Source organism: Molothrus ater, chromosome 8 (genome assembly GCF_012460135.2).
Source record: "Molothrus ater isolate BHLD 08-10-18 breed brown headed cowbird chromosome 8, BPBGC_Mater_1.1, whole genome shotgun sequence".
Taxonomy (NCBI): domain Eukaryota; kingdom Metazoa; phylum Chordata; class Aves; order Passeriformes; family Icteridae; genus Molothrus; species Molothrus ater.
Window position 1 is genome coordinate 22799963 of NC_050485.2, and position 25720 is coordinate 22825682.

The 25720-nt window shown below is 50.9% G+C and overlaps 1 protein-coding gene across 1 annotated transcript; it reads left to right on the forward strand.

Moving 5' to 3' along the window:
- The first annotated feature begins 21482 nt into the window (after window positions 1-21482).
- LBX1 (ladybird homeobox 1) lies at window positions 21483-22616 on the forward strand. Its single transcript, XM_036385916.1, has 2 exons — window positions 21483-21807; window positions 22114-22616. Exons 1-2 carry the CDS (start codon window positions 21483-21485, stop codon window positions 22614-22616), a joined length of 828 nt encoding a protein of 275 aa, XP_036241809.1.
- The last annotated feature ends 3104 nt before the right edge of the window (window positions 22617-25720 follow it).

Below are 25720 nucleotides of genomic sequence, written 5' to 3' on the forward strand. Positions count from 1 at the left end.
GTTGTTAAGTCATTTTTTAAATGGCTCCAGGCAGCATCAGAGAACAAAGAAACAAAATACCCATGAAAAGAGTTAATCACAAATTACTAATTATTTCCCCCCCTCCCTCTGCACTCTTTCCTCCCCAAATCATGAAATATTATCCCCATGAAGAAAGGAAAAGGTCTGTCCGTTTGTGAGCCCTTCATGGATTTTATACACCTAATTCATCAAACGAGAAACACTTCCTGATCGTCCAGGATTATTTTGAGAGGTGAGCTTGTGACCCCCGACCTCACTGCTGAGAGCCACGGCGAAGGGCAAAGGCTCTGATTTACGTGTCCCGAGCTGCAGCCCCGGGCTGCGAGGTGGGGAACGGTGGAGCCTCACCGGCTCAAGGAACGAGCCCTGATACCCCAGTGAGGGGCAGCCGCTGAGCTGAGCCCTTCATGTGCAGAGATCTCGTGACTCCAAGTGTTTCTGAACTCATTTGGATTTTATGGGGCTGCTGATTTCAAACAGGCCGAGCTCTTTGAACAAGGCACTGTGCATGCCATTTGGAGGTTTGTATTTATTTACGGTGAGGTCTTTTATTCCTCTTTCCAGACAAAATGTACGTGCCAGAAAACACTTTATCTCAAAGAGTGCGACCAGAGGCACACTCTGGAAGCAGTGGGAATCTGGGCTCTTACAAATTTTATTCAAAAGGAAAAGTTGTATGGTAATAATAAGCTGATGAGTCCAAGACATGGGAGACACCCACTGCTTCCAGGTCTAGATCCCCTGGGGCATGCTTGTTAAAGGTCCCCAGTTTGTAGAGTCAAGGTGGCAAATCTGTGGAAAGTATTGTTGAAAATAATGACCCTTGCAAACACCAAATTCCCTGTTTTCTCCATTCTTCCTCTCCCACACTACCAAGTATCTACGATTCCACTGGAGATAGGCCTTTGACTGGGCTAGGGCAAAAAACTACTGTTGAGGAATCTAATGCATAAAATCTCTGTTTCAGATGCCCATGCTCCTCTGCCATGCTTTGTCTTTGACCATCAGCAAAACAAGTGTGTTCATATCCCCAGATCCACACCAGATCTTCTCTCTGAGCCTTGAAGATGTTCAGCATTCAGCTACAGATACATCTAAATAGCAAAGGTGTCCTTACAAACAGACAAGAGTAAAACAGAGCATCTCCAAGAGATGTGATTTCCACATGTGTACCAGCAGCCAACACAAAGCAGAAGGCAGCAGTAAAGCTGGGACCTCTCTGCGATGAAAGGCTTGAATATATCTGCTGGCTGGCAGGTATGTAAATCTCCACCTCCCAATATATTCATTTGTGGCCTTTAGGGCTGGCTCCATTCACAGAGACACTCTGGACTGCACCAACATCACTTCAACAGGCTCAGATTTTGCCCTTTGCATGGTTAAAGCCCTTTAACCTTTTCTGTATGCATTCAGAAGTACATTCTATTTTGTGTGAAAATGAAGCTATTTGTCTAACTAAGATAAATAAATAAACCCCAGTCTCCCAGAACCAGGAGGGGAGTTTGGGAGAAGCATGCTCCCAAAGAAACATTTTTTTTCCAAGACAGAAAAAGCCCATCCTGTTTACCTAAAAGCTGAAAGTGATGCAAAAGGGGACCATGAGGGAGTATGAAAATGCATTTGAATCAATAGAATAAAGTTAACAGGATCAGGAATAAATAGAATGAATGAAATAGGATAAAAATGCCAGAGGAGATAAAAATGCCAGACTCCACATCGCCTCAGAAATTGCTGTTGAAGGAGCAGCAGGGCCAAGTTCATCCTGGGTGTAATTCACTTGGCTGTTTCCTCCTGCCATTTTAAGGCTTGGTGGATTTAGGAGCTTTGGGTTGTTGGGGTTTTTTTGCTCCCTGTCAATGATGTCTCAATTCAAATAATGTGTGACATTCTTGGGTTTGCTCCACGCCTGCCTGGCACAGCTTAGGGTCTGGCTTCTATAAATGGCAGCTTCCCATGACCCAGCAGCTCTGCTCTGGCTACCAGAGCATACAGAAAGGTGCCTCCATATGAATTTGAGTGATGAATTCAAAGCAGCCACATTTGCAAAACAGTTTTTATGCTTATATAACAGATACCATTCTGATTCAACAAGCATGCTGGCAGCCAGGCTTCTCTCCAAATGTGTTTTAATCTCTCTGGCTTTCAAGGAATTTTCAAAGCTTGTGCTTTAAGTATAGCAGGTGTTTTGAGGATTGAATCCTGAATCCTTTTCACAGAAGCACCATCTTCCTATCGTCCCTTGAAGACAGCAGTGAGAGGCTTTAGGAGAGATACTTGAGTATTTGCTGGTTGTTTTTCCCAACAGCTCACTGCTGTGCCACAGAGCAGGGCACTCCAGCAGCTCCCCCAGTGTGCCTCACTCTCACACAATCCTTGCTGCACCACCAAAAATATAAAAAGAAAGGAAATTTAAATATGATGAAAAGTATCTTTTCTCCATTCTTGTTCCCAAGGCACCTTGTAAGCAGGTGTAAGTTCTGCATCTCAGCAAAACCATGGACCTGACTCATTTTCTGTTTAAAGAAGGAGAGCGGTGCCCCTTCAGAAAGCAGCAGTCCCACATAAGTCTCATTCATAGATGAGTGAGCTGAGAGACCGCAGCTCATGCAGCAACCCCTGCAGGTGCCTGCTGGGATCCCCTCACTGGGACATGACACTGAAGCTCACATTCCCATCATTGCAAAGACAGAGAAGTCCCAAGCAACAAAGCTGGATCAAACACCGTGTTGGAAATGTGACGCCTTGGAGGTGGCAGTATAGCCCCGTGTCTCATAGCACCTCATGATGCTGGTCTGGTACCAGCCCTTCATCCCACCACCTTACCTTTCTGACCCAACTCCCAATCCCAGGCTGAATTTTGCTTAGTTTAGGAGACTTGAGTGCACCACCCCAGGCAGGATGGTTTCAGGCCATCAGCTAAAATAGCTGCTTGTCATCATCTCCTTTGTCTGGGCCTTGGACTGACAGAACCTGTCTCCATTCCCTTTGAGATCCTTTTACACCCAGCCTCAGAAGGTCTGACTGACTCCCTTTCCTTTGCTATCTGGGTTGGTTATTTTCAGCCTGTGCCTTTTTTGGGTCTTTTTCTCTGCTCCTTATTGTCCCCTTTCTCCCTCCATGTATACTCTTCCTATCATCCTGGGTGGAGTAGACCCCAGAACAGCCCTGCTGTGATATAGGGTGTCATCCAATCCACTGCTGTGTTTACCTGCTCTGGCATGGTGGGATGTGCTGGTGACCATGGGTCTCAGTCTGTGGGACCTAGCTGGGACCATGTCACACCATGGCAGGAGACAGCTCAGAGGGTCCTCTACTTCAGCATCCTCCCCCATTAGTGCTCACATCTTCACACTGTGGAGCAGGTGAATCATATTAACCTCACCAGTGTCATGTGGCTGCACCAGAGAGAGATGATCAGAGGGATGATCAAAGGAGACACGCCAAACTGCCCCAGGCTGTGCAGTGGATTCCCTTCACAACAGGCTGCCCCCAGAGCTGGGTGGCCAGTGCAGCCCAGAGCACTCTGACAGCGCAAACAATTCCTCCCCGGTCAAGGACCTGGCACAGTGCAGGGTATCACTTAACTCCCAGACGTGGATGGCACAAGCTGGTGGGGGTTTTACTCATGTCAGTGGGCTGGACCCCTTCCCAAGAAGCACAGAGCTCCTGAGCTCAGCCACTGATGGGAACAGGAATAGGGAAACACAGCAAGGCAATGACAGGCCCTGGCACTCACTGTGCCTTGGTTGTCATATGCCCCAGACTGTGGTACAGGCAAAGTCAGGGTGCCAGGGCTGTCCTCCACCATAGCCCTTCAGGGATGATCTTCCCACCCGGAAGGTTGTTAAGCTTGCAGGAGGGAGATGCTTTTCCTGAAAGTTACTTTGATGCTGTCTGCATCTGTAAAATCAAGATTCTATTACTCCAGGGGTTAAATTCAGCAGTGCTGGCATGAAAGGGCAGCTCATGCTGGAGCATCCTGCCCAGCAGTTGCCTTCTGCAGATGGGTGACTCATGCTTCACAGCAAAGACAGCACCCCAGCCTTGCCTTGCATCCTCTAAGCAGGGCTGATGCTCACCTTGCTGCCTTGCTGGGCTGCACCTTGCAGTGGGAAAGCCCTCTAGCCTTAAGGAGTTCTTCTCCCACAAGAAGCAGGGTCCAGGTGTGCATACACTCACAGGTGAGAGACTGGGGCTGGAGACCAGGCTGGCATCCACCCCCCCCCCCTCATGCAGTGTCCTGCCCCAGCCCTCTCCAGCTGAAGTGGCTCTGACCTGGATCAGGACAGAGGATCCAAGCCCAGCCGATATGGATGGGTTGAAAGAGATGACATTTCCTAGAGCTCTTAAAAGGGGTGAATGTCAAATGCAGGCTCATCGCCAACACCCCGCTGCAGCCCCCTCAAAACTCGCTGTGCAGGAGCACTTCCTTTGCAGCTCTGGGAGTGCTGGATTCGGCCCACCAGGAGGTCTGGAAGGGAATCAGGCACAGTGGTCTGTGATCTCACATCAAGCAAAGCTCAAGACTTGTGCTGCTGTCTTCTCCCACAGCAGGGAGATGGACGTCAGCAGGCTCTATCAGTGTCATCAGGTCACTCTCTTTTCGGTTAGAAATGAGTTGTTACACTGAAAATAATTGACCCTTAATGCCAGCTGCAGGGGCCAGAGCATGCATTGCCATGAGGTTATGCTCCTTCCAATCCATCTGCTGTCCCTGTGTTGAGCTCAGATGTCTCTTCTTCTCCCCCAGCCCCCAGCTCTCCTCTCAGCTTTCAGAGCCACCCTGGCTTCTGGGGTGTGCATTTAGCCTTTCCCTTCTTCCACCACCCTCACTGCCCCACAAAGATGAGCAAGGTCAGGGATGGCTGATACATCACCACCAGTCCCTCTGGTATAATCCAGGAGGGACCTGTAATGCCTGTAAGGCATTATGACCAAGGCAGAGACCTGGAAGAAGACTTGGCTACCCAATATCCATTGGCTCCTTGGGACATCACCCATGTAAACGTTGCAAAGGTGACATTCTTCTCACTTCATCTGAACTATGGTTCTGGTGAAAGCATCAAGAGACCAGCATTTCCAGAGACAGTTACTGACACTGATGGGGGATACTGCTGCATTTTGAGGGTCCTTGTCACTGACTACTCCCCACTTGTGAGCCTCAGCAGGCTGGGAGATTTGCTTTCTCTATGTCCTGAGTCTTTCCAAAAGGAGCTGCCCCATAGCAGCAATTCAGCCATGTGTTTTTGTGAAAATAAAGGGTCAAGCAAATGGTACAGTGATACAGTGTTATAAATGGGCTGGAGCAAACTAATTCCTTTCCTTGACTCTGATGTGCTCTCTGGTCTTGGCAGGACCATTTCCCACCCCAGTGCCTCTATTTGTCGTCTGCTTCTCTGCCTTATTGATGCAGCCACAGCTTCCTAGGAGAGAAGCAGGAACAGGGGATGATTTGGGCTGGGATATCTGGTACTTCAACAATGGCTATGACTGTGGCTGTTGCTGCACACATTTAGGCTTTCCTCCACCCTACAGGTGCTAAAGCTCTCCCTGCCCACCCACATCCAGCATAGGTTGGATACTGAGCCCAGGCCTCAGCAGGAGTTTGTTAGACCCTTTTGTGAGTCTCTGAGCATGGACTTGCTGGTGGGCATGGAAAGCCACAGCAAGGACTTGGAGACAGGGTGAGCAGATGTAAAGCGGCTGCTACTGAAGTGCAGTATGGCAAGCAACTTTATTCCCCAGCAGTATTTCACTGTAGCTTTCAGGGAAGGGAAGCCTCAAAGATGTGGAAGGGTGGGAACTGGCAAGCAACACCAGAGAATCCAGAATTCTTCTGTCCATGAAAATCTCCTTATAGCCATAGCAGTGTCTTATTGTGCCCAGCATTTTCAGGAAGGAGGCAGTGGCTCAGCAGTGTTCCCAGCCCACTCTCTGCCTTCCCCTTCTGGCAAAGCTTCATAGGCCCATGTAGACAGGGAATGGGCAGCACGAGGCCAGGCTGGCAGCATGGGGCAGCGAGCAGGCAGGTGGGCTGTCCAGGCCTTTGCAGGTGCAGGGCTATACAGACATTGCATCTGCCATCCCTCCCACTCTCAGGGCTATCTCGTATGCCAGTCCCATCTTCCCACGTGTCTGCTGCCTATTTATCCTCAGTGCCTTTCCTTGATGGGAACACTCGACCAAGGCTCAGCGATGCACTGCCCTTTCCACCTGCACTGGTGGTGCAGCAGGCACAAGGCAGCCTGGCTCCTAGCCTGGGCAGGACTTCCCAGTGCAGAGCAGGTAGCAGGACCAGCCACAGCCGGGGTAAACCTGGGTCACAACCCACTGCAAAATTGACGGTGGCCTGCTACAGCAGAAGAAGGAAAGGCTGATTTACGTCCCCACCATCTCCACGCTGCTTGGCTCCAGCAGAGCTAAAGTGCTGGTTTTGCCTGTACTGGGCCCGTTGCAGTGCAAGATCCTGCCAAAGTGTGAGAGGGATGTGTGGTGGAAAGCGTATCAGGGGTGGAATTGTCTACACGCAAATGCTCAACTTTATGTACTTTTAACTAGAGGTGTAACAGATGGTTGCATTTCGGTCCAAGCAGCGGAGAGCCATGCCCATTCCGGCTGGAGCCAATCAATCCCACCACTCTGGGGAAAACGGCAAGCTGGGTTTGGAAGCACGGCTGCCAGCAATCCAGAGGAAGGCTTTGCACAAGCAAACATGGGCCGCTGCCATGCGAAACCAGGGAAACAGGATTAAAGAGACATCGAGACAGACAGCAGAGCACGGTGCCGGTGCCATGGGCTGTTCCCAGAGCAAATGGCAGCAGAGACAGCAAGCAGCCAGGGCTCAGCAAATGCACATCGGCCCAACCCTCCAACAGGGAGGGAAAACGAAAGTCCCTTCCTGGGGAGGGGACAGAAGTTTTATGGGATGGGGAGGGATCTGCTCCCAGGCAGTGATGCCATGGTAAGGGGCTGCCTGCAACGCTCTGCCTGCCCCTGACACTCTGCCCAATACCCTCATCTGTCTCCACACCCCAGAGTTGTTTCTGCATGGGATAGGGAGTGTCCCCCACTGCCACAACTCCTGCTCTTCATGGCCCCCCAACCATGGCAACATCTCTCCAACATCCCTTCTCTGAACTCAGCTACCAGTGAGGATTGGACAGGTAAATCTGCAAATCCCACCTGGCACTGCTCCCAGGGCAGCACAGCTTGGGATACAGGTGAAGAATGAGCCCTGCAGTGGGAAGGTGACCAAGCCACACCAGGAGACCAGCATGGATTGGACTGACACAGCTGCTACCTCAGGCCCCACAAGGGATATTTGTCACTCATTTCTGGGCAGGTTTTGGACTAATGGAAAGGAATACAGTAGTGTAGAGCTGTCTCAGCTGGACTATTTCAGCTGTACAGTTTCAGGTCTGGGGTATAAGCAGTTAGGTGGTGGACAAAGATTATCCAGTGCTGGTTATGGGAAATTGAACTGGGAGATTACAGTGAGGAGAAGTATTTGGCATAACAGCCTTCAAGAGCTGAGAAAGAGCACTAAAAAAAAACCAGTATCATCGTCTCTCTGTGTCTCAGGGTCGTCACCTAAAACAATGGAGATTACTTGCTGGGAAAAGTGCTGTATTTTGCACAAATCCCAATATGACTAATTACCATTATAGGATGAAGGGCTGGATAAGCACATGGGTTCTTCTAGGTCTTCCAGACCTACATTGTGGGGTAACACGTCTGCACCACGTTTTTGCCTCAGGAGCATGCAGATTTGGTCCCTTCATACTTCACTCTTCACCAACAAGGAGCACATCAAATACAGCTGAACTCACAGTTCATTTGCAAGGTGCTCAGCAGACAGATGGGGTTTGGAAGGTGCCCCTTGGGATGCAGCCTTGGGAGCTGTGTGTTACAACACTGCAGATCAGGAATTGTAATGGGAGGTCGCAGGAAACGAAGTTATTTTGTTTAATGGCTTCTGGAGACTGAGGGATTTGGGAAAATCACCAGAACTCTGGATCCTGACAGGAAACCCATGCTCTGTTTCTGTGCTCTCAACACCAAGCAGCCAAAAAAACTGGGAAGCAAGTTCAAAATCATGAGAGAATGCTTAAACCAATGAAATGAAGGGTGGCTTATCCATGTCCTTTGCCCTGACTGGTTTGCTCTTAACATTCACTCACCTTCACGGGTATTTCTGTCACCACGAATCTCAGATGAGAAAACCCACATATGCAAGTTTAACTGTCCCCAAGTGACATATTGAGTGAAATGTAAAAACTGGCAAAAATCCAGTGAAGCAGTGAGACTGGGTGACCTGAAGAGTCTGCCCAGCAGAGCAATGGTCAGGGTTTAAGTCCTAGAGGTCTGTGTAAACAGGGGAGATACCTACAGCAAGGACATTTTGGTCCTTGCCCATCGGCAGCACCATTCACCAGTCCGAAAGTTGCATGAGTATGATGGAGACAGAAACACATCCCAGCAAGGCAGCAGGAGGCAGCAGGCAGCCTTCTGCAATTAAAATGAGGTATTTCAAGCAAATCTGGCACTTTCCTTCCTCCTACCACATTGCAAAAGCCTCAGGAAGTCTCCCCAAGGGCTTCCTCCTCAGCCTAGCAGGGTTTGTGTCCCCCACAGTGCCATTGAGACTTTCACATCACCCCCACAGGGCTGGTGGCTTTCACCTGTTTTAAAGACCTATTTTCCTTCCCCACTTCATCTCCTCATTCTGTCTCACAGTCACGTTCCCAGGTACCTCTCAGCAGATGTTTATGGTGCTTTTGCAAAACACTTCCACTTTCTCAAGCTTACCAAACTCTTTCTGTCTTGCAGGTGCTCTTGTCTAGAGAGTGCAATGTCATGAAATGACTGCACTGACAGCAGGTATGTCCTCCCCCAGCTCCTCTCCCTCCCCAACAGCGCCATGTCTAGAGAAAAACCTTGTGAAGGCTGAGCACACCTGTCCTTACGTTTCTGCTGTAACGTCCCAAAGCATGACAATTTCATAGCAGGGCCAAAAAGTCCCTTGGGTTTAATTTTGCAGCTGCAAAGCCCTCCCAGCCCTAAGAATGTGGGGTACACAAAGGCACCAAAACCTGGGTGGACAAAGGAACAAACCCAGAGCATTGCAGACCATGGTGGGGTCAGGCTGAGGGACAGTCTTTTGTCCAAACAGTGCTGTCCTGGGTGCTGCCAGTGGATGCTCTCTGTTCAGTGCAGTGATGCCCAGCTTAGATTTATTCCAAGAGGGGATGTGTGAGCCCCAAACTCCTGGTCTGCTTTTTCCTGACTACTCACGAAGCTCTGGGGATTTTGGCAGATTGGGATGACCTCCCTCCCCACGGTTTCTGTTTCACCACTGCAGCCCCAGTAGCCAACCCTTCACATTGACAGCTATCAACCCCATGTATCAGCCAAGAAACTCCCCCCCAATTCATTGTGGTGGTCCAACACTTTCCTCAGGTGTTTGCTCAGCCAGGGACACCAGAGGCTGCCCTGTTGCCCACCACACCATTAATGTCATCCTCCCTCTGTGGTGCATCTTGACTTTCCTTCGTCTTCTCCATTGATTACTCAGTCCTGAATGACAGGAGATTCACGTCTCCCACGCCAGATCCATGCAGGCTGAAAGGCTCTACCAAAGAATTTCTGTGCTGTCAGACAGGCTGAGGAGTGGGTGAGCAGGGATTAAGTGTGTGCCACCTCTTCCTGAACAAGTGCAAGTGGATGTAGAGTTATCAGGTGGCAGATTCATAACAAACAAAAAGAAGATCTCATCTGCATAGCTGGTAGATCAGCCATGAAGCACATTGACCTGGGATATCATGGATGCCAAAAGATTATATGGGTAGAACAAGTGTTACATGCATTCATGCAATCTATCTGGGGCCATAAGATATGAAGGTATCACTTCTGGCTCAGGAGCCTCTGAACCACAATCAGCTGAGAGCTGGGAAAGTATCTCTGGGAAGCATGACGTATACTTACTAAAGTCTGTATGATAATAATATACAGAATTACATATAATATAGTTGGGTCATTTGCTCTCTCAGGATGACCATCAGCAGCAGCAGCAATGGAGTCAGGATATGAGGCCAGGCAGAATTTCATTAAACCCTGTATGGCCTTCTTCAGCCTCTCACAAGCAGTATGGATCAGTGCCGGGCCAACTGCCATTCACACTCCTGCAAACATGTAACACTCACATCACTGAACTGCCTCCTTGCTCTTCCAAGGGATAAAGCATCTGATTCTGAGAGGATTCACAGACCCACATCTCCATGTCAGACCCCTGCCTGTGCTGGGGATAAGCATGGTGTTAAGCTGTGTTCTTGACTGAGCTCTGGGTCTAAAACAAGACTCTCTGAGTCAGTCTTGTCTTGGGTGTGGTTTCCAGTCTTTCCTGGAAAGTTGTCAGTTAGGGAAAGACTTTTCTGAAAGATCTTTCTTCTGTTTCTCAGGAACAGATTCTTTTCTATTGCTCATATCTTCTCACCTGATGCAGTAACCTTGACTTTTCACTGCTATTTTGCATGATTCCCAGAAGTACCCCCAGAAACAGCACCATCTCCTGTGCTCCTGGTCCATGGAGAGCCACCCCCATTCCTGGCACAACCAAGTGCCATGCCATGGAGGCCTCAAAAACTGCCCTGCTCCATGTCCATGAGCAAGCATAGACCCTCTGCCCCTGACCACCAATTTGTAAAGCAGAATAGGCCTGGCCTACCTCATGCAGACATTTTTGGGTGTGTATCAGCAGCTTTGGGACAGGAAAGCACCTTGAGCAGGACACAAGCAGGTCCAGCTTCAGAGAGCAACCATGACTGTCTTCCTGTCAGTGTCCTTCCCCACTTGCCTTTGCCCATACTCTACCAAAACTCCTGCTTGGGAAAGAGACTTGGGGATGAGGGCCAGATTTGACCCCTCCAATCTCAGGAAAGAGTTTTGAGGAGAAAAGATAAAATTTATTTTCCATTCAAATGCAACTAATAATAAAACAAGGGAAGAACAATGCTGGAAATATGCTAAATAAGCAGAAATCTGGCTAAACAGAAGTTTTCCACAAGGCATCAGGAAATCTCTGAACTGCTATGAGTGCCTTATTTAGTGGTGTGTGTGCTTTTTGTCCACACAAGTTCCAGTCACTGCAGCCATCAAACATTTTTTAATAGGAGCATTAACTTAAAAACAGCTAACAGTAATATTCCTAGCTGTGTGGAAACAGCATTTTATTAAATGCTTCACACAGATTTTGTATAATAAAGATGAATATATTATATCCTCTGCCTCCCCCAGAGTGAAACAATAATAGGAAAATAAAAAAAAAAAGCCAATAAAGTGAAACATAAATAGAGCATAATGGGACTAGTAGCAAACCGAACTGACTATATAACATCTGCTATTGTTTGCCTGGCAAATGCAAACAAGGGGAAAAACCAAGAAAGATTTGAACAGCTCTAGCCTCTTTCCCCTCTGCTGCTAGGAAGCAGCGCTGATATCCCAAGCAGATTAGAGCTGACAGAACAGTACAAGGGCAACTTGCAAATTTGTCCTTAAACAAATGTGTGAGATTCCCTTCGCTTCTGTGCATGAAGCAATTTTCATGAGTCTTTTGCTGCCAGACAGTTTATGTGTGAAAATATTCCTGGGTCTGGTGAGTTCTCAATGCAAACATTCATTCCTTCCAAAGCTCACATTTTACCAAGTGTTTGCCCCTTCCTATCCTCTGGTTTCTGAAGTTACCTCATCAGCTGAGCCAAAACAAAGCCATGGGAGCTGGGCAACAAATCCTGCCAACTGAGGGGATACAGAAAGAGCTGATATCTATGGGCAAGGCCTCAGATGTCTTCTGTATATCATAGCCAGGGAGCCTCTATCCATCACCTTTGGAGAAATCAGGATAACTAAAGGATCACACTGTGAGCAGAAAGGAAAAAAAGGAGGGATTTTTGCCTGTCAGCTCCTTTGCAGATAGTGATCTGGCCAGCCAGCTCACAGGTGTAGTAAACCCAGGGCTCTGCATCTGCAAAAATCCAGTCTGTGTTTGTGACCAAACTTAAATCATAGCCATCCTGACTGAAAACAGAACTAGTTGGAAGCTGGGGGAAGGAGAGAAGAGCTAAATGCCTATAAAAGTCATTTTCTGTTTTATTTGTTATCTTGCTTGTAATGATCACACCATGTTTCCTATCTATTTTTACAGTAAGTTGTACTCTGGTCTCAAGAGGCCCCTGGATGACTTATTATTAACAATGTCTTCTTATTATGGATGGTGATTTATTATCAGAATGATTCTATTTGTACTGGGTATGTTGTTTTGCTGCCAGCACAAGGCTGTTGCCATCTTCAGAGCAAAAGGTCATGTTCTTGCAGCACAGCATGCCCAGCTCCACTAGGCTGAGCTGGTGAGATTGCAGACTGCACACATGTACAGGGCAAAAGGACAAAGACCAAAGAGAAGAGAGGCCCTGGTGCACTCACATTGCAACTGCCCCACAGCCATGGGGGGGCACAGGTGATCCAGTGCTGGACTTCACACCTCCTTACCCACTGCCTACTCTCCTTGTACATAATGAGGTCACCATTTTGGGATCTCTACACATCTCAGTAAAAAAATCATATATTCTATAAATTTTACATTGCATTACCAGTCAACAAGTGTTTATTTAGCATTGGGAAATTAAAATCGCTTTTCTCTCCTGTCCTTGGAGTCCATGTACTCCAAGATTCACAAACACTCCTTTCAATGTAAATAAAGGTCCTTCTGGAGTTTGGCAATAAGTTCACAGGGCACAGGAAATTTTCAACACTCATTGCTTCGCTGAGACTGTGAAAGGCGGCAGGAGCAGGTACACAGCTTTCCAAGCAGAAAATCCCAAGATTTAAGGTGAGGGAAAGGGGCTGCTTCTGGGAAGTTAATTTGTGCTCTCAGACAGATCAAGCTAGCCCCTCTACGGCTGCCTTTGGTGTCCTACCTCTAATGGCAGCTCCCCGGCCAGGGACCCCTCAGGCCCCACCAATTCCACTCTCTCCTGAGGATGAGGGATGCCCACAACAGCTGGCCAGCCCCTTTGCCTACCCAGACCAGGTTATTTCTGCTGTGTGCAGCCTTAATACCTCCCTTGCTCACTCTCTTAGCTCTTACTGAGGAGTGCTGGCAAGTCCTTGTTAAGTTGTAATGCCAGTGCAGGCAAGTGCAGAGAACCTGACTGGTTTTTCCATGTGCAAGCAGAATCCAAACCCACTGTTGCTGCGTATTTGGCATTAGTGAAGACCTGCTTTGCACACCTGTAAAAAACAACTGAGCTAAGTGGACCCCAAGGAGATTTCAAGCAGAAAAATGGGATAAATCTTGAGGCTGTTCACTACACAGGCTTTACTCAGTGCCCAGGAGAAAAAAGTGCAGGCTGTAAAGTTCCACAAGTCACAAGGGATTGTACATCAGCTGAAAAAGAGTCCTGGGTGCCAGGCCAGAGAACATGGGAATTTGGTGCCAAGAGATGTCAAAAACTGAACAACAGACAGAAGGGAAGTGGACAGGACTCCAGGATGCTCAGAGGTGGAATCATAAGAGAGATTTTTGTCATGATATTAAACCTCAGAGTTCAGAATCTGAATCTGAAGGGTGGGAATCAGGAAAGTACCCAACAAGAGAGATTCTTTTCACTCCAGCCTCCTCCAGGAAGCTCTTTTCTCTCTTTCCCCATCATACCTCCATGCAGCACTGGAGACAGGGAGACAGCCTGATCTGACAGCGATCGGTACAGAAACACTGTAAGCTGACAGCAGCTATTATGCAGGATGGGAATGCCAGTCACCATTACAGGATGCTAAAAGTACCCACAGAAAGAGCCCTGCCTGAAACATGACCAGCTGAGAAATGTGTTTAAGGTTCCTGAAACAGAAAGCAGAATAAAACAAACATATGTGTAAAGCCTCTCATCAGAGATGTCTACTGCTCATGGACAAACTCTTGGGGAAAGGTTCCTTTATGAAGCAGGTCTGAGGATGCAGACAGCAGCTTGACACTGGAGAGCAGTGCAGTGGATCCCTTTGTCCAGCAGGAGAGGCTGGGAGAGGTTTGAGAATCATCTTTTGAATCCCAGCTGGAGATGAACGCCACAAGAAGGCAAGGGTATCGCCCAGCTTTTGGTAAGAGGAACAGGGGAATAAAGAAGAGAAAAGTTGCAATTTCCTGACTGGGTCTGGGGGATGTGTCTGCTGCTAAATGCTGCTGCAGTTTGGAATAAAAAGGAGAGTCATCTGAGCCTTGCAAACTCACCTCATGTGAGAGTTGAAAGACAAGTGAACTGCTGTTTGACCCTATCTCTAGCTGCTACCCCTTCATGACAGGACCTGAGAGGGACAAGAGGAACAAACATGGCAAGTCTAATATGAAGAGATGTATTTTAGGGAGAGTTTTCTTTTCAGCAGCACTTCTCTGAGCTTGGAGGGCTCCTGTGATGCCAGATGGAGTAGGATGAAAAAAAAAGGAGGGATGAAAAAACAGGGAGACCGAAAGAAAGAAGTGAGAAGGTGGAGCAGCCTCACAGCACTAAAGTTGGAAGAGATCACAGTCAAAGTGTGGGTTTGCTTCTTGGTGCTGCTCTTGCAATGGATGGATATATTAGTTTTTAATTAATTGTCTTGCTGCAGTAGTTGGAAGGGGAATCACCTTCAAAAAAGAAATACAAATAACTGCTTTAACAGGAAACTTTTGCTGCTGTAATTTATTGGAAGGCAAAATGAGCTCCGATTACATTATCCACCCGCACAGTGCCGGCAACGTGTACTTCGGATATTGCGCTATAATCCAATGACTGCTCCTGAATTATTAACACCAAGTTGTTATTAGAAGAAGTTGCCTGCCTTATTTCCACCATTGTCCCCCCCCACTCCCTTTATTAAGTTTCAATTGATTCCCCACACCTCCTCCTGCCCCCCAAAAATAAGCCTTCGCCTCCCCAGCTCTTTCATAGCTGGCACAAACGTTACTTGCATTTGGCAGCCTGGTGAATTATTCACGCGTGCCGGGAGCGGCAGAGATATTACAGGTCTCGGAGGAGCCAGCGCGGCTCGGCTGTCACAGTCCTGGGTGGCTGTGTCGTTTGTCCCCCCCCCGCCGACCAACCAACCAAAGTTTTGTGGAGCTCCGAGACCGGAGCGCAGTTGCAGGGCAGGGAGAAGTCCTGCGGCAGACCCTCCGCGGCTTCTCTCCCGGGGGAAGCGAGGGATACGCGGGGCCGGGGTGAGATGGGCATCACCTGGGGTCTCGACACTCCCATTCCAGCCCCGCGGGGCCCAGAGGTGACAGGGGAACCCAGCGCTGTGCGCTATTTCCAGCCGCCTCCGGGCGCAGCTGCACGGGCCGGGCGCGCCGTCTGCCCCCGCCTCCCCAGCGCCCAGCCCCGCCGTCCCAGGGTCAGCTCCGTGGCCATCCCTTCCCCTTCCATCCTCTTCCCTGGAGCCGAAGGCGTTTTCGCCTTTCGTTTTTCCCAAAACGAAAGTGGCCCAGGGGACAGACAGGCTCTGAAGAGGCCGGGGTTGCACTGATCCCCTCTGAAGGGTCTTCCTCGCTTGCCCTACAGCCCGGCCTTGCCTCTTTAAGAACTGGGACGGGGCAGGGAGGGTCCGAGAGCTGCTATATCTCAATCATCCACAGACCCTGACACGGCCAGGAGGCGCAAAATGCCCCCGACAGTCTCGGTCCCACCTCCCTGCCTTCCAGAGGCGTTGTGCAGATGGCATTTATCGGAGTATTTAGGGGGTTTTAAAACTACGAATTGCTAAAAATCAAGCTCTTGCCTTGCTTGGAGCTGGGACAGTCATGTCCCGACCGTTTTTGCCAGGAAGCTTGAGTCCTACTGGATTTCTTGGACTAGAAAATAAAATACTGGAATGTAAAAAATTAAATACGGTCATACGCTCCTGTTGGCCCTACTCTCACGGGAACTCCTGGAACGGCTACTGGAGCCTCTGTTCCAAGGGGAAACCCGGGAGTCTGGCTGGGGAGCCATCAGCGCAGACTGGCTCTCTAGCCCCCACAAACCCCAGAGAATCCCTAAAATCCACCAGGAGCTGTGGGACGAGAGGGTCCCCAGCTGTGCTAAGAGGAGCGACAAAGTACTGGTTCTGGACATTAGGGATGGGGGCACCCCTGCGTTTCTCCCCCGCTATGGTAAATGCTCCCTGGGACCCCACGCAGATCGATGAGGTAGCTGGAGGTGTTGATTCCCCCTGATCGTTCCTTTCCATTTGTGCTCTAAAACGGCTTGTAGGGGAGACGGGCTCCCTGTTTCCTTTACACCAGCCCGAGAGCGTGCCTGCTTACGCCAGGCCAGGGACTGGCCCAAATTGGGACTCCCCCCCGCCTCCTCTCCCGGCCCCACAGCGGGACGGCGAGAGCAATGCGAACACTGCCGTGCCAGCACCACAATGCGGGGACTTTGCGGGAGGGAAACAAATCGGTCCCAGGGGTAGGCAGAAAGTGCACGGACCCCGGAGCTCGGCTGATCTCGGCGCCACTGAGTCGCCCCGAGAGCCGGTTTGCGAACGAAAATCCCCAGGTGAAGTGGAGGAGCTGGGCACCTCACCTCCCGTCCGCCCGAGGGGGCCTGCTCCTTGCATCCCGCTCCTGGCTGGGTTTCTGGACCCGCGGGTTTCGTCCCTGGTCAGCCCTCGGTCAGGTCCCGGCCCCGCGGCCGAAGACGTCCGAGGGAACGGCGACTTCTCCATCTTTCTCTGACGGGGGAAATTCGGGGCCGGTGTGTCCCAGCCGGGCCGGACTGGGCGCAGTGCCCCTGACCCCAGCTCCCAGGCCGGATGCGAGCACCCGGGTCACATTTATTTTTGGTGCGGAAAAGTTTCTTCCCCTGTAAGGAGGTGGTTGCGAGGGAAGGAAGGATCGGCCGATAGCTGTACAACGAGCTCCAGAAATGGGCTCTGCTGGGGAGCTTCTCCCTAACCTCACAGCGTTCCCCGGGACCCCGGTGCCCCCTCCCCATCATAGCTGGGAGCCGACGGACGCCCAGCTCGGGACCGTTGTTTTCCGAAGAGAGCAACGCCGTGCAGTGCCCGGCGGCGGCGGCATCAGGGGATACCTCTAGGTATCAGTTACGGGCCGTTTTTCAGGAGTGGACTGGGACAGGGACCACAGACCCTGCCGTGGCTCTCCGTTCACCGCGGGTCCCACCGGGGCCTCTCCGCCCCTCGGCACTCGCAGCCCCAAACTTGGAGGGATGCTTGAAGACTAAAACAGTTATTTCTTAGGTTCCCGGCTCGCCCTCCCGGCCTTTGAGAGATGCTGTGCCAAGACTAGCTACTAGCTCGAGGGCAGGAGTTTTACTCCTCTCCCCGCTGCTAACAGGGAGTGGTAACGTGTTTAGACCACTTAAACTAGGCAGACATAGCTGGGAGCCATGCACGGCTCAGCTATGCCGGGAAAGGAGGTGTCATTTGTACGCAGTTACTTTGGTGATCAACACTTGAATGATATATGCCGCCTGCTTTAATTATATTCCTGTGACATTTTCCTGGACAGGAGCGGACCGCATACAGCCAGAGCCGGGCAGCCCCGGGAGCGTCCTGCTGCTGCCCGCCGGGCCCGGGACTGTTTCGAGGAGGGCAGCTATGCCCACACCCCGAAATACGGTTCTGGAGACGGCAAGAGGAAAGGCTTCCAAAGATGCTACTCGGAGCCTGAGATGTTGTTGTTGTTGTTGTGTGTCCCCACTCACGAGGAGTTTTGGTTTCAGATGCAGTTTTCTCCTCTGTGAGGAGGAAACGCCGCAGCTTTACTCGCTTTTCTTCCACGATGGAAGGCAGGGACCTAGACCGATACATCCCCAAAGGTTTGGGAGGAAGCCCTCATCCATCCCCGGGGACATCCAAGGGCCACCGTGCACCCTAGCCCTGCTTGTCCCCGTCTCTCGATCGGGAACCCGACTCAAACTTCTGCCTGGCCCAGGAGTAGGGCAATTCCAGGTCCCACTCAGAGGGGCTGTTGCAGGGAAAAGCGGGGGGGAGGGAGGGTGTTGGAGCGCATTGGATGAGGGTGTTCTTCCCCAAACGACCTCAAAGCTGGGACACACGACTAGCAGCTGAGTCCCGGCGGGACGGGCAGAAGAGCCCGGCGGGATGCGAAGTTCCGTGGCGGTGGCTGGAGCAGGCCCCCGGCTGTCCCCGGGGCCTCCTTGCTCTCAGGAGCCCTCCGAGGACAGTGAGATGCAATGGGACACGCCGGAGGGCACTGAGGGTCCCTACTTCGGGGTTGGGTGCCAAACGGGCTGCCAAAAAAGAAAATTAAAATAATTAAACTCCGAAGGGTGAGGAAGGGAGATGACGAGCTCTCTCCCTAAGCCGGGTTGGGGGCAGCCCAGCCCACCCCCGGTGCACAGAGAGGGAATCGTTTGCGAGGAGGGAGATGCAGCGGTTGCAAAGGAAAAGTAAGCACAGGACAAACGAACCCAAATCCGCCAAAGGCAGCACCGGGCAGCCGAGAGCACAGCAGAAAGGACTCTGTCGGAGCCCGCCGGGACAAACACCGAGAGCCGGGGGACTCGGGGAAGGCGGTCGGGATCTGCCCCCTTCCCTCTCAACCACCCTTTTTTCAGTGAGGTGCTATCTGGGGAGGGACGCTGGGCACAAGGGCAGGCGACAGGCCTGGAGCCACCAGGCTGAGCTATTCATGCAAAGCAAGAACCTGTCTATCCCCTACCAGGCAGCGGCCGAGGCAAACGAGGAAAGGTCCCTCTGTGTCGGGAAGTCTGTACTGAGGCTGCTGTCCGTCCTCCCCCGGGCTCTGCCCCTATTAGGGAGCCAAAAGCAAGAAAAAGAAAAAAAAAAAAGAAAAAAAGAAAAAAAGAAAAAAAAAAAAAAAAAGCAGGGTACTTTGAAAGCCCTGTCCTCCAGCGTAGGAAGAGAGAGGAGACGTAGGCTGGGGGGACAACGGGGGATCCAAAATGGTTTGCAGGATTTCGCTGTGTCTGAATCACTTTTGCTCGTGCCCTGAACGAAACGGGCTGTGCTCGAGATGGGGGGGGGGGGGGGGGGTGTGAGTTGCTCCCGTGTCCGCACTCCACTCTGCGGGAAAGGCTGCAGCCGGTAACCGGCTGTGCCTCAGAGCATCCCGTACGCCCGCCAGCCCGCCCAAACTCGCACTCAGGAACGAGGCTATTTTTCTTTCGTTTTTTTCCCCTCTTTTTATTTTTTAAATTCTTATTTCTGTAATTATAACACCAGCACCCCGGCTGAGTTCTCAATAAAACCTGGATCCTGACATAAAACGACACTCTGGAAAACAATGCGAGGGGACACAAGGGAGAGGAGGAAAGTCTCTAATTGGTTAAAATATGTTTAAATCACTTCATAAAACCCGAGCAAAGAGAAGCAAATAATCCACCTAGCAAAGCAAAGAAGCCGGGCGATTTAGAATCAGTGTAATTCGCTCCCCCCCCGACCGGCTCCCCCCCATCTCCTCGCAGTATTTGATATGATGAATAACCCAATATAGGCCTTTAAAAATAGGTCACTGCATAAAGAGACTCCCAGAGAGCTATAAAAAATGGGAAGAGGGCGCTTTAAGGAGAGGAGCCATTTGCTTCTTTTGTGCTTGTTTGGTACCTAGCGGCCTGGGAGTTGCCAGCCGTCCTCCTCTTGGCCCTCAAGGTGAGGAGGGAAAGTTGGGGCCCAATCCAAGCCCCTGTCTCTCTTCCTGCCCCACCGCCTCTCCAGCCACCGCCCGTCCCGTCCCGTCCAGCCCCAGCCCGGGCCGCGGCTCGTGTCCCGGCCGAGGTCCCCCCAGGGACCGTGGGGGAGCGTTCACGCCCGCAGTGGGAGCCAAGCTGTTCACCCCGGCTCTGGGCTTTGTCTCCGTCCCTGCGGAACGGCGAGACAGAAGCGGGATGGTGATCCGCGTTGAAATACTAAGGAGCGGGTCTGGCCCCGAGGAGAGCCGGCCCGGGCCGGGTTCCCCGAGAGTAGGGGCACAGCAATCCCCGCCACCCCTGCCCCTCTCCAGAGCCACCCGTGGGCTCGCAGCAAAAGGACTCGGGCTAGAAACCGGCCCTCCCCGACTCTTTCCCCCCGCGCTGCTCCCGGCCGGAATCACCCGGCGCCACCGAAGCCCAAGAAGCCGCCGACATCCCCGAGCGCTCCCGGCCCGCAGCCCGCCACGCAACCCCTCCGTGGGCTCTCCCGACACCGGGGGGCCCTGCTCCCGCCCCGGCCCCCGCTGCACGCTCCGACACAGGGCGCTGGGAAAGAGGAGCACGACAAATTCGGCGGAAACCTTCCGGTTTTATTGGAAAGGAAAGGTCTGCCTTACCTGGAACCAGGCTCTCCCCTTCTTCCCCTCATTAAAAAAAAAAAAAAAAAAAAACAAAACCTAAAAAATCAAACGGCTCTGGGTAGAGCTGGAGAGAGACATTTTAAATAACCTGGTAGCAGAAATTAGCAGGAGGGAGAATAGAAAGAAAACAACAACAAAAAAATAATCTCGGGGGGAAAGAAAAAAAAGATTCAGCCGGATATTTTTCGGTTTGTTTTGTTTTCGCTTATTATTATTTTTCACTATACTGTATTATCCTGATGCAATAAAGGCTGGTTTGTAATGTAATTTAAAAATATATATGTCCAAACAAATAGCAGGGCCAGAATATGACAAGTGCATTCAGCATTATAATTCAACTGGGCTCCACCTCCATACCGCCTCCTAATTAATGGGTCTCCGAACTTGCAAAAGCCTGCATTGGACAGAGAGAGAGAGAGAGAGAAAGAGAGAGAGAGAGAGAGAGGGCGAAAAGTGTCATTGAAGATAATTGATTACCTCCCAATCAACAATAACTTGTTAGCAATAGTCAATTACCCCATCTCTTCTCGCTTCTTTCCCCCTGGTCCGAGGTCTCGGTACGAGGGCTGCTCTTCCCCTGGACGAAGTCTGTTTTTTCTTTTTCTTCTTTTTTTTTAAATTATTTTTAAAAATTATTTTGGGGTGGGTATTAGCTTGAGGTGGGGGGGACAGGGAAAGTGCTGTGATTTGGGGTGTTTCTTAAAATAGCAGCTAGAAAGAGAAAGAAAGAGGAGAGACAGGGAGAGAGAGAGAGAGAGAGAGGGAGAGAGAGAGAGAGAGAGAGAGAGAGAGAGAGAGAGGAGACAGACAGGAGGGGGGGAAATCTCCGACCCAAAACCCTGGGACAAGAGGTACGGCAGGACCACCTCTCGGCGAGGGACCGACGGCAGCTCTGCTCCGCTCCGCGCCCGCCCGCCGCCCTGCCCGCCCGGCCCGCCGCCCGACGTGGCTCTCCCCGGGAGGACCCGGGGCTCCTCCGCCGGAGTTGGAGGTGGGCTTCAACTTTTGCTCGCTGTCTTCGCCGCCGTCACCCCGCGGTCCCGCCGGGGTCTCCTCCCCGCGGCAGCGCATCCCCGTCGCGGGTGGGGAAGGCAGCCCCGTGCAGCCCGGCCCCACCATGACTTCCAAAGAAGAACCCAAGCCCTCCTCGGGGGAAGAACGGCGGCGGAGCCCCTTGGATCACCTCCCACCGCCGGCCAACTCCAACAAGCCCCTCACCCCCTTCAGCATCGAGGACATCCTCAACAAGCCCTCGGTGCGGAGGAGTTACACCCTCTGCGGAACGGCCCACCTCCTCTCCGCCGCCGAGAAGCACCCCCCGGCCGGGCTGCCCCTCTCCGGCCGGGCGCTGCTCTCCCAGACCTCGCCCCTCTGCGCCCTGGAAGAGCTGGCCAGCAAGACCTTCAAGGGGCTGGAAGTCAGCGTGCTGCAGGCGGCCGAAGGTAAGCCCCTCTCAGAGTAGGGGGTCCTCCAACGGGTGGGTACCCCGCTCCTCCCCACGGCCTGGTTTTCCTTGTCTCCTCGTCCCCCGCCATCTCCCAGGGTGTCGCATGGGGTGGGATGAGGGTCCCTGGGCGGCCCGTACCCGGCCGGTACCCGGCAGCATCCTCCCCCGCGGCCCTCGGGGTGCGGGAGAGGGGGTTCTGTCCCGCTCCCTCCAGATACCGACGGGGCAGGGGTGTGGGGTCCGGGGGCTCGGGTCGGGGTGGACACGGGAAAGCGGGGACAATCTGGCGGCTCGTCGGCAGGCCGGGACGGGATGACCATCTTCGGGCAGCGGCAAACGCCGAAGAAGCGTCGGAAGTCGCGGACGGCCTTCACCAACCACCAGATCTACGAGCTGGAGAAGCGGTTCCTCTACCAAAAATACCTGTCGCCGGCGGACCGGGACCAGATCGCCCAGCAGCTGGGGCTCACCAACGCCCAGGTCATCACCTGGTTCCAGAACCGCCGCGCCAAGCTCAAGAGAGACCTGGAGGAGATGAAGGCCGACGTGGAATCGGCCAAAAAGCTGGGCCCCAACCCCGCCGTGGACATCGTGGCCTTGGCCGAGCTGGAGCCCAGCGCCGAGGGACGGGGCAAGGCGCGGCCCGGGTCCCCGCCGCCGCCCCCCGCCGCCGCCCGGGAGCCCGGCGCTCCGCCGCCGCCCCGCCCCGCCTCGCCCCCCACGGAGCGGCCCCGCAGCCGCCGGGACAGCGAGGAGGAGGAGGAAGAGGAGGAGGAGGACGTGGAGATCGACGTGGATGACTGAGGGGCGGCCGGCGCCCCCCCCCCATGTCCCTCCCCCCCCATCCCGACAGCTCCAAACCGGCACCCTCGGCCCCCATCCCGGCCCCGGCAGCGCGGCGGGGCGGCTGCTCCCCTCGGTCGGAGCAATAAGCAATAGAACCCCACCACAGACACACACCCCCCGATTAATTTAGGGTAGAGTCGATATCCCTCCGCCTGCCACATCTTCGGAACGGTGCAATTACGGACGGCTTCTGTATAAATATTTAAACTTATATATTGGATTTTTTTTCCTTCCCCCTTCTTTTTGAGGTTTTGATTATTATTTTTTCTAATAGCTATCAGTGATGATTATTTTATCTATAAGGGAGACGCGTAACCTTGGAATAAACCTGGCTTCCAACAGATGTTTGGGAAAGCAGTTGTTTTCAAAGACTTCCGAAACGAACCACTTTAGAGAAGATTTAAGTTAGGCTTAAAACGGCAACAGCAAAAAATTAGCCGCTTTCCTTTCCTTGCATGTTTCAGATGTGCACGAACTAATTTTTTTCCCTTTAAAAATACTTTTTTTTTCTTTCGCAGTCTTGGGAACTTGGGGCTGGGTGATAATGCAAGTTGAAAAATATATACTTTCTTTTTTTCCTAGAGCATAGAGATTTGTCTCCAATGCAATTTCTGCCTCATTTTAACAATTAAAAGCTATTTTTACCATTTTCTGCTATTGTTGTGCTTTTATTAAAAAGCTGCCTTTCGTATTTTTGATATGAAGGTGGTAACAAAAAAAAAAGGAAAAATAAAAAAATCCTAGAATTATTTTTTACTCTTTTTAGAATTTTTTGCATGCTATGGAAATAAAAAAGTACAAATCCCCAAATCAATACATTTAAATATTACACTATAAATTTAAAAAAATGTACAGATTTAAGACCTGGTTTTGTTTGAATTGTACAAATTTTAAAAGGCCTGCTATTTAAGTTCCGATAGGGACAATGTCGCTTTATTTACTGTCTCTTAGAATTGTACAGATAGCTCTTTTTTCCGATACAATAAAATCCTTACCATTTTAATATACTTTTTAACGTCCTTCATTTGTGACCGAAAAAACACGCCGCCGGTCCGAGGCGACACCGGACTTTTCCCCCGCAGGAATCTCCCTTCCCGTTTGTATTTAAAGTTACTGTGAGAGCAGTACCTGCGAGAAAAATGACGGGAAAGGAGAACACGAGCTAGACCAATATTATTATTTTGGGTTTTTTTCTAAGTCTATTGCCAGGCAGAGTTTAGCAGGGGAAGAACGCGGAGCATCGATAAGGCCGGAGGTGCGGGCAGCGCTTGCCGGGCGCGGGGGATGCGCGGCGGCTGCGGGAGCGCGGAGGGGCGAGCGGAACCACCGGGACCCCGGGACCCTCCCGCTGTCAGCAGGGCATTTCCAGCCTGAAATTGCAAGGCAAAAAGAAGGGCAGGAAAAAAAATAATTGAAAGGAAAAACAAATCCGAGCGGCAGCAAGGAGTTATCAGCGATTTGGACAAAAGGAGCGGGGTGTGCTGCGGGGGGAGCTGCCCTCCGCCTGGCTGGCCAGGCCTCCCGCGTCTGGGCAAAAGCTGCCACGGGGACACAGGGATGGAAAATGTTTCATTTCCTCCCTTTAGTTATTTTTCTTTTCATTTCCTCCCTCCTTTTTTTTTTTTTTTTTTTTTTTTTTGACGGGGGGTGTTCCATTTTTTTTTTTTTTTTCCAGCCAAAATTAAAGCTCTGGTGAATGTGTTTTCTCTTGGCAGCGTGACTTGCCTTTGGAGTCGAGCAACGTGTGTTTCTCCCTATTCTTTGTAAAATTTATGTGAGAAAGGCAAATCTGGTGTACAGTGGTGGAGTCGGCAGAGGTGTCCAGATAAGACAGGGTTGGTTTGTGGGTTGGATTTTTTTTTTTTTTTGGTCCAGTTTCTCCGAGGCTAAATAAATCTTTCTCCTCTTTGAGAATGGATGGGGTTGTAATTTTTAGCGTAAAGCATGAAAACTGGGGACAAATGAGCCCTCTTCTCTGAAGTGACAAGCGACAATGGAGCATATACAGCCTCCTGCGGTTCGCCATGCTGAAACAAGCGTGCCCCTCCGCAGCAGAGAGAAGGCGAGCGCTTGGAGACCATATGGTTTTTGAATTTTCTTCACAATTTCCAGACAATTTGATGGATTAGGTTAACCCTCCCTTCCACTGTTTAACTCCACAACAATGGGAGCAGAGCTGTTCTCCCTTCGTCGGGGCATCTGTGCGCTTCTATTCTTTTTTCTTTCTCTCTTGGTATTTGGAACAAGCCTATGAATTACAATGAAATTCACTTTTCTTTAGTATTATTTGGAAGAGCACTTGTTTTCCGCCACCTCCCGCCCCCACTTCGCCATCCCCTCTTTTTTCCTTTTTCTTTTTATTCTTTTTTTTTTTTAACCTCCGAATGATAGCTTTGACTTCTGTCCAGATCTCTCGGAAAGCCTTCAATCTTGTCCTTAAGTGTTTTTATGCTAAGCAGGGAAATCGTAAATGCTGAGAAACTGTGACATTTATGTGAAGATCTAGTTAAAGGGCTTTATTTGTTTTCTTTATCTGTTTTTTTTCCCCCATTCCCTCTCTTGTTCCCCCTCCTCTCCTGTCCCCTCCCTCCCCCCAGTCTTTTATTCTTTTGTCTTGGAATGGATTTAATGAGGCTGCAAACAGTACAATTCACTATAACCAAGAAATAAAAAAAAAAAAAAAAGAAAGTGGCTGGGTGTATGGAAAATAGGCTGGGAGTTAATTTGGGTTTCTGATCTATTGACTTCTGAGTGCAAAGAGAAGAGATGCCGGGCCGCCTTGCACCCGCAGAAGTTTACCACACGTGGCTGGGGCGGGTTAGTAAATAAAGCCTCCTCCTGAAGATTTGTAGCCTGTTAATTTGGCTAGCCCCCTATTTCCAGATAACTGGGATTTTGGATGTTTAATCTGCGTTTTGACAAACAAAAGATTTTCTTTTTAGCTTAAAAATGAAGCTCTGGCTTGTGCACGTCGTTTCTCATCCAGTTTGAAATGCGCCGTTCCCTAGGATCACCTACATGAGTAGATCTATTGCTCTGGGTTCGCTCTCCCTCGAATTTTA

Excerpts from the sequence above, each read along its gene's own strand:
- LBX1 (XM_036385916.1), top strand. The coding sequence starts at position 21,483 with ATGACTTCCAAAGAAGAACCCAAGCCCTCCTCGGGGGAAGAACGGCGG. Across the intron at positions 21,808-22,113 it reads CGTGCTGCAGGCGGCCGAAG|GCCGGGACGGGATGACCATC; the intron begins GTAAGCCCCTCT and ends GCTCGTCGGCAG.